General features: G+C 38.2%; 1 protein-coding gene across 1 annotated transcript; it reads left to right on the forward strand.

The window, feature by feature from the left end:
- The first annotated feature begins 8,200 nt into the window (after positions 1-8,200).
- Positions 8,201-8,838, forward strand: LOC131023343 (suppressor protein SRP40-like). Its single transcript, XM_057952886.1, has 3 exons — positions 8,201-8,279; positions 8,335-8,723; positions 8,776-8,838. Exons 1-3 carry the CDS (start codon positions 8,201-8,203, stop codon positions 8,836-8,838), a joined length of 531 nt encoding a protein of 176 aa, XP_057808869.1.
- Positions 8,839-9,411: the final 573 nt, after the last annotated feature.

Genomic DNA, 9,411 nt, shown 5'->3' on the forward strand with positions numbered 1-9,411 from the left:
GGCCTAAATCGAGTATGTCTTTCATTTGTATTTGTGTCTGGGATGACACGCTTTGGGAGACAAAGGCCAATAGGGCAAGGTCTTAGACAAAACATATTGTATTCCGCGAAAGAGGCAAAAGTTTCAAATATTCACTTTTGGCACAATAAATTAAGTAGTAATGTATCAAACTACCCACTTCTCTCAAATCATATATCAAAAATACTAATTTTAATAAATGTCTACAACATATATCCATTCTATTATTTAAAGATTTTTTGATAAGCACGCATGAAAATAAGATTTGAACAAAAGGTACATTTTTCAGTAATTGAAATTTTGACTGCATTGAATCTTTCAAAAAGACAAAGATGGAATTTGATTATACCACCGATAATTAGGGATGGCAGTGGATCTTGGACCCGGTCCAGATCCGTGGATCCAGATCCATTTTTATGGATCTGGATCTCAATTTTTTGGACCCGACGGATCTGGATCTGGATCTGGATCTCAGTTTTAAAAACGGATCTGGATCTGGATCTTGAAATTTTAGATCCGGATCCGGCCCAGATCCGACCCGTGGATCCGTTTTATTTTATATATATTTTATATTTTATATTTAGTTTACTAATAATATTAACTAAATTAAAAATAATAAATAAATTATATTCAAAAGAATAAAAACTAAAAGTAATTTGATAAAAGTATTTTGTGTTATATTTTTCATGATGGAAATTAGATGTTGTTGATTTTGTGAATTTTTTTTAATTTAATTTAAAAATAGTAGATCCATGGATCTGGACCCGTGGACCCGCGGATCTGACGGATCTGGATCTGGATCCAAAATTTTCAGATCCACGGATCTGGATCTGGATCTGGATCTAGTATATGAAAACGGATCTGGTATTGGCCAGACCCGGTCCAGATCCGGCCCATTATCATCCCTACCGATAATATAATAAAACAAAGTGGACGGTATTCTCATTTATGCTGGCGGTATTCTCATTTCTTCTGGCGGTATATTCAAATATGCTGGTGGTATAATCAAATTCCATTTAAATCTAATTTACTATAAAATCATTTCAATCTAATTTAATGTATAATCAAATTTGAACAATTAAATCAAATAATTGCAACATAAGTAAATAACAATATGAGAATACCATCGGAGTTTTGATTATATCGTCGGAAAAAATGAGAATACCGTCAGAATTTTGATTATATCGGCGGTAGAAATGAGAATACCGCCTACTTTTTTTTATTATACCATCAGCGGTATAATCATCTTCATCGACGGATGAAACAAACATGGAAATGAAATAAAATTCCTTCATACAAAATCACATATGAACAGGGCAAATAATTTGAACAATCATTATATACAACAATTTTTTTACTACAAACAAATCTTAAAAATATTGAATGGGTATAAGTTGTAGACAAACTACAAAATGGGTATATGTTGTTGACAATTTTTAAAAGTTGGGTACTTTAGCAAACGCCCCATAAATTAAATAATCAATGTGTCCAGACCAACTACCATGTGAGATTCAAATCTGCTGGATAAAGCCAACGAAAGAGCGGACTGGATTGGGCAAAGACAGAATGCAAAGCAATCAAGGACAAAAATAGGCAAGTTCAAGGCAAATTATACAAATTTTGGCATCAGACCTGCTGGCTGAAGCTAAGAAAACAACGGAGATTAACATGCTGAACATTATTGATGTTCATTTTATTTTGGATTAATTGCACCAAATACCACCAACTTTACCCGAATTTCATTTTCCCCATAATTTTAAAAAAATCTATTTTTTATCACATATTGAATTAGTCGTTCATTTTCCCCACGATTTTTAGCTTCGGTGACCGGAAAGTTGACATGGCAGTGGTGTGGATTTGAATTTACATGTAATATTGACATGAAATATATATCAATTTTAAATTACTCAAATAATATTAAATAATAACAAAATCACACAAAAAAAATCCTAATATATCTCAAAATTAGAAAAGAAATCCCTAATTCCCTAACTCAAAGAAACCGACTGCTTCCCCTCCATCTCGTCGGCCACCACCCATTTCGCTGCCACCCATCTCGTCGGCCACTACACACCTCTGTCTATCTTCAGTCTTTCTATCGTAAGGAGAGTCATCAGATTTCCAGCGCTCCGCGACCCACCTGTCATCAATCTCGTCTTCTTCATTATCACCACCCACACGCTGTGGACCAGCGATCGTCGTCGCGCTGACGGCTGTCTTCAATCTAAGGTCCATGTTAGAATTTCCAGCCATCAAAATTTCCCTTTCAATTTCAATATTCTCTCTTCAAATTTTGAAGTTAATCTGGTATATTTAGCCGACTCTAGATTATTCAAGTACTGAAGACTAGATAAATGCCTATTAGTGCACATGTGCTGAATATATGTGCCTAAGAGTTTACCCCAAACAAACAATTGAAAAGAAGCTACATGCGGTAAACTTCTCGTATATACAATCGAAATTCCACCATACCCCTCCCTCCCGAGCCTCATCCTTCATAATAGCCATGTCATCATTTCTCCTATGAGCTTGCTTAAATGCTTTCATCATCTTTTATGTTTCCTCTACAATCAGAAATGTGAAACTTTGCTCCAGCAGCCATCCATAGAGGGTAATCTAATATATTTAGACTTGACTAAGTGTGGACGTCTGAAAGAAATATAATTAGGATTCACAAGAATAAATAGTTGCATAATGAGAAATGTCTACAAACAGAGAGAAGATTTATATAATTCTCATGCTATATAATTAAGTATAAATGTGAATATAGCTTTAATTATGCGTTGGTGAATAGAAGCATTGAATTGGGGTGGTGCTGACTGCTGAGATCCTCAAGTTTAATGAGCCACAACTTCTTTTTTTTTTACTTTTTACTTGGTAAATTTTTTCACGAATCATCTGATTTGGTTAGTGTGTGAATTGGGTGGATGTCCAATATTTGTATATTAGAAATTTGATCATGTTCTGCCATTTGCTATCATATCTCATATTAGACCCATAGACACATTGCCAAGTGTATTAAACTATAGTCCTGGGTACTCTTATGTTCACTATTTTGGACTTTTGGATGCTGAACTTTGAAACTCTCTGAATATTTTGATGCTAATCTGGTATAATATTGGAGATTGAAGCATCTCTAATTAATATTGCTGAAGTGATGATAAGAGGATTGTTCTTGCTTTTAATATGCAAAAAATGTCTTTTTTGTTTCCATAAGGCAGTTGGTTTGGGCGCCTTTACAGTACTTGGATAACTAGATTGTGTGACTCTCTCTAATCTTTATTCTCTAATCTTTATTCGCAGTTGGCAGCTTGCGTTTTTCAAATTCATACTGTTGGGTCCCGGAGGGTTACTGAACAAGTGTATGGGGGGGAGGAATACACCTGTAGGCTATTTTTCAAAATTCTTTTGTAAATAACTGAAGTAGTATCAACTGATATTGACAAAGATTGACTGAAGTCAATAGTTAAAGAAAACTTCAGTTAACAAGGGATTGTAGACTGATACTGAAGTAACTTCAGTATTTTGACTTCAATTAGGCTTAGGGCTTTAACTGATATCCACGTAAGGCTTCAGTCTAGAATTTGTAAACAGAGAAGTGTTATGAATCTTACTGATTATTCGAAGATTTATCAATTAGACTAATAACACAAGCAACATAAAATAAACTTAGGAAATAGCCTTTGTGGTTAACACATTGTCAAATAAAGTTTCACTTTGCAATTAATCATTTTCACTTAAGATAACGTTTGAGCATAGATAAGGAAGGTAAATACTGAAAGTGATAAACAACAAAGGATTTTTACGTGGTTCGGAACAAGTTCCTACGTCCACGGTCAGTCAAACACACTGACAATCACTCTAGGCTTGTGCTTGCGGGTGCACAGTAAACATTCAACTGAAACAAAGTTTCAGTGCCAATACACTGGATTGGACTTCTCGTCTCCTTCTCAGCTCGTAGTTGCAATGACTACACTTCGTCTTGCGTGCGGGGGCTAAGAACTCTTGAGTTCAGACCACTGTCTCGAACTTTCTCAAACTCTCTTTTCGCTCAGTTCAAAAGGGGTTCGAAATACCAACTAAATTACAGAGAACAGGCTTTCTGTAATCGGAAACTTAGGCTTTGAATATTACAAAGAAAATGCCTAAGAAGCTGAGAGAATGTGTATAATCAGTGAACTGATTTAGGCTTTGAGTATTCTCATCTTCGATTCAAAATTTGAAGGCAGTGAAAGGCTGAGTTGCAATTTTGGCAGAGATTCAGTGAAGATTGTGATGTTCCTCGAGCTCTATTGTTGGGAACTTAATGAAATATCCTAATTCTAGTTTTGATGATACTAAAATCAATAGGTTTCAGTTGTAATAGACTAGAACTGTTCGAACTCAAGTGTTAGAGTTCTTTTTCTAGTTTAGTTGTTGTTCTGAAGACTGAAGACTGAAGCCAGAGGACTGAAGACTGAGGACTGAAGTTGCCGACTGTTGATGATTTAAGGCAGAGTCAAATATTGATATTTGACTAACCAGTCCAAGAATCAGTTACGATTGATTACTTAATGCGAGCCACGTGGATCCAGAGGACTGATACTAAAGTCAAGTATCAGTTAAACATTCTTCCTCGGATTGAAGGTCCAAAGCTTAAAGGAAGTCACGCACTCCAGAAGTACAGCCGCATTAAATGCAGAGATTTCGAGGATCGTCCTTTCTCTGCAGAGCCTTTCTTTTTGGTGATTACCTTTTTCATGGACGTCGTATCTCCTGCTCTCAAAGTAGCCGTTCTCAGCCGTTCTCACCAAACAAAGGAACCTCGAAGATTGAAGCCTCAACCCAAGTTCAAATTACTCTCTAACGGATGAATTCTTGAAGACCATTTCAGCCAACAGATCTATTCACGACCTCTCCTATAAATAGAGCTCGAAGATCACTTCAATCTTCACCGATTCAACTACATAAGCTGAAACGCAGCCGAATTCATCACTTAGCAATTCAAAGCCATTCCAAAGTTTGAATCGAAGAAGAGAATCACAAAGTCAAAAATGAGTCACTACTGATTACATACATTCTCTTAGAACTTAGACAAATATTGTACATCCAAAGCCTAGGTATAACTGATTACAAAGAACTTGTTCTTTGTAATCTAGTTGGTAGGGCTGTCGATCGGTTCGGGTTCGGTTATCCGTACCCAAATTTTTGGTTACCCGACCCGAAATTACCATATTTTACTAACCGTTCCCGAACCATTTTAGGTGTTCAATTACCCAATAACCGCTTCAGTTATCCGATTCGGTTATTTGGGTATCCGAAATACCCATTAAAAAAATTAAAATTCAAATAATTTGCTAGATAAAGGATTTGAACCCTAGTCTCCAGTAGGGCTGGGAATCGGGTCGGGTTCGGGTACCCTACCCGAAAAAATCAGGTACCCGAACCCGAAAATCCCCTAAACACTATACCCGACCCCGACCCCGAAATTGAAATCGGGTACCCTAATACCCGACTCGGGTACCCGAATCGGGAATTCGGGTACCCTAAATTACTCGATCTGTAGCAACTTTCAGATCTGTACATAATTTCATTTTTTTTGCTCAATTCTCAAACTCTAAGTCGTAGCAACTTTCAGATCTGTAGCAATTCTCCATTTTGTACAAAAAAGCATATCTGTTTATTTAAAAAAAAAAAAAAGGAAGAAGAAGAAGCAGCAGCGCCTGTTGGAGCTTGGAGGCGGTGCGGCTGCTGCGGGGCGAAGTCGTAAGCGGCGGCGGAACGACGGGAACGGTTGGGCGACTGAGCAAGGGTCTCGGACCTGGGGGCAACTGGAGAGGGTCGCGCCGTCGCGGAAACGGCAACGGCGGGCGGGCGAGGGGCGCTGGGTGGGAGGCCGGAGATTCTGGTCCCTGGAACAGCAGGAGGGAGGCGGAGACGGGAGACTCACGAAGACGAAGGGAAATCTCGATTCTCGGAAATGGGAATTAGACCCTCTGACTTCATTTTGAAACTTTAACTTTTGATTTTAAAAATTAAATTTAATTATATAATTTAAAATACATTTAATTAAAAATTTGGGTATTTCGGGTATACCCGATACCCGATCGGGTATACCCGATACCCGATTTTTTCACAGCCTAAATACCCGACCCCGACCCCGACCCTGATTTTTCGGGTATAGGGTACCCGATACCCGATTTTTTCGGGTCGGGTATCAAGTACCCGATTACCCGATCCCGAAATTCCCAGCCCTAGTCTCCAGGAAATACACAAAACAACTTATCCACTAGACTAAAGCTCATTCTTATACTTTAAATACATCATAATTTTATTTTACCTAAGAATCGTTTTTTATTTAAAAATAAATAAATAAATGAATTAATAATTAAAATGTATATAAAATATATATAAACAATTTTCGGTTATTTCGGTTAACCCGTTTCGGTTATTCGGTTAACCGATACCCAAAATTTTTCTAAAAATGATATCCGAAATCGAATCGATAACCAAAAAAATCGGTTATTGGATACCCAAACCCGGAAATTTCGATTCGGTTAACGGATTACCCAAAACCCGATAATCAATTAGACAGCCCTACTAGTTGGCAAGTTTTCGAACCTCTTTTCAACCGACCGAATTGAGAGTTTGAGTTTGTAAGGAGTTCATACCAGTGTTCTGACTCCAAGAGATCTTAGTCTTTGCGGAAAGGCATAGTTTTGTCTCAGTGAAGCTAAGAGTGAGAAATCCAACCCAGTGTGTTGGTACTGAAGATTGGATCTTCAGTTGTCTAAGTTTGTTGTGCATCCGTAAGCACAAGCCCAGTGAAGTTGTCAGTCTGATCAACTGACCGTGGATGTAGGAAGTGTTTTCCGAACCACGTAAAAATCTCTGTGTTGTTTACAGCTTTTAGTATTTACGTTCTAACTTGTATTCAAACCTTCTCCAACTGAAAACTGATTAACTGCAAAGAGAAACTTAATTTCTGACAACGTGATTAATCTCACAGGCTATTTCGAAAGAAAGTTTTCCGTTGCGTGTGTTATTAGTCTAACTGATTATTCTTCGGATAGTCAGTAAGATTCATAACATCTCTCTGTTCAACAAACTTGACTGAAGCTTTATGTGTATCAGTTAAGTAACTGATAACTCATTACTGAAGAGTATTCAATATCAGTCATCAACCTAAACTTTACTAAACTCCTTTAACTGAAAAGGTTGTGTCAATTTGTGTTTCAAGTTTTGTTTTGAAAAATAGCCTATATGTGTATTCTCCCCCCCTGCATACACCTATTCGAGACCCTCCGGACCTAACAAATGGTATCAGAGTAGGTTGTCCGCAAGAACAATTTTGCTTTGACCAAGTTCTACTGAACTAGATCCTATTCTTCCAAAGGTCTCAAAAACTCTTTCCTTTTCAAAAAGTGCTTACCACTTTCCCTATCTGTTGTTTACTGTCTTCTTGTACTATGGAAACTAACCACAGCAGAGTCTCTTCACTACCTATGTTTAGTATTGAAAAATACGACATATGGAAGTTTCGACTTGAGAGCTTCCTCACTGCTCAACATTGCCGGATGTGGAAAGTCATCACCAAAGGACCCATCATCATTACAGAAGTTATCAAAAGGGTTCATTTGGACCCAACAAGAGATCCTTTTGATGAAGTCCAGATCAAATCAAAGGCTGATTTCACCACAGAAGAAAGGAAGCAAGATGAGCTCGACAACCTCGTCAAAAGCATCATCTCCGGTACAGTCTCAGACAAACACGTCACCAAGATCATCAAGTGCGGGACTGCAAAGGAGATGTGGGACATTCTAGAAGGAATGTGCATCGGATCAGAGGAGATAAAGGAGAACAAGTTGTCAATAGCTTGTCAAAAATTTGACTCATTCCTCATGCTAAAAAACGAATCAGTCGATGAGATGGAACTCAGATTCAACCAGATCCTGAACGAAGTTCAATCCATCTCAAAGGATAAATACATTCAACGAAAGATCAACCTGAAGATTATACGAGCACTACCACGAGGAGATTGACAAATCTACTCTGTTGCTCATCAGAACAAGCCGGGATTCAACTAGCTCCCAACGAACAAGCTTTTCTCGGATCTCGTGGCAAATGAGTTCGACATCCAGAGAAATCTTGAAACAAAGAAAGTGGAGGATCAGACGAAGATGCTCCATCAGCCTCAAAAGGAATGGCGCTGAAAGTTTCAGCAAAGGAAAGCAAGAAGCAGTCAAAGGAACCGACGAAACTCAAACCAGAAGACTTCTTCAGTCAATATGCTCTGTTGACTGAAAGATTCAACAAGATGAAATCTAAATTCCGCAGGTACAGGAAGTTCCACAAATAACACTACAAAGAAAAAGAGAGACAGAGAGAGCAAGTCCAGATATTCCACTGATAGAAGCGGAGAAAAGAAATCATCCGCTACTGATCTAAAAGATGTGGAATGCTATGGATGCAAGAAGAATGGGCACTACAAGTCAGAATGCCCTGAATTGTCGCAGACTGAGCGCAAAGAGATGAAGGCTAGGAGGGATCGCAAGTATGCGAAAAAGAAAGCGATGGTTGCTGACGATGCAAGATCTTCCGAATATGCATTAGAATCATCCGCCTTCAACTCCACCAGCTCAGATGATGAGAGTCAAGCCCTCATGGCCAACGACACCAAAAGTGTGGCCGACAATAGCTACGACAACGGAATGAATGGGCCAGAGGTAAACTCTTACTCAAGAACTCTTAATACTGATAACTCTTTGTTGTTTACAGGAGACAACTCAGAATTTGGAGATAGCTCAGTCAACGAGACTGAAGAGTATGATCAGCTCATGACTGACCACTGTCAGTTAAGAAAAATGTTCGAAGATCTCCTGAAGCAGAATCAGAAAATGGAAAAGGAGATCAGTGAAGAGCGAATCAAGAATCAAACAGTCATCTACTTTCCAGATGAAACCTGTCTTGATGGACTGATCATGGAGAACAGTCGACTAGAAGAAAAGCTCAAAATTTCTACATCAGAATGTGAGAGAGCCTCACATAAAATCAAGATGCTCAATTACAAACTAGAAAAAACATTCAAGGACTGCATGAAGAAATCTCCTATGATGACCAATTTTCCATCTAAAGCTCTTGTGGAAAGTATCGGAGGAAAGGTGGTTCTTGCTGATAAAGGAAAAAATATCATGATCCAGGAGGTGACTGATTCATCAGACGATGACACTTCGGAAAAGTCTAGGGATCATGACATGGAGGAAATCCAGAAGAGAAGACTAATGGCAAGAAGAAATATTGTTCTGAAGACTGAAGACTGAAGTTGCCGACTGTTGACGATTTAAGGTAGAGTAAAATATTGATATTTGACTAACCAGTCCAAGAATCAGTTACGACTGATTACTTAATGCGAGC

Source organism: Salvia miltiorrhiza, chromosome 4 (genome assembly GCF_028751815.1).
Source record: "Salvia miltiorrhiza cultivar Shanhuang (shh) chromosome 4, IMPLAD_Smil_shh, whole genome shotgun sequence".
Taxonomy (NCBI): domain Eukaryota; kingdom Viridiplantae; phylum Streptophyta; class Magnoliopsida; order Lamiales; family Lamiaceae; genus Salvia; species Salvia miltiorrhiza.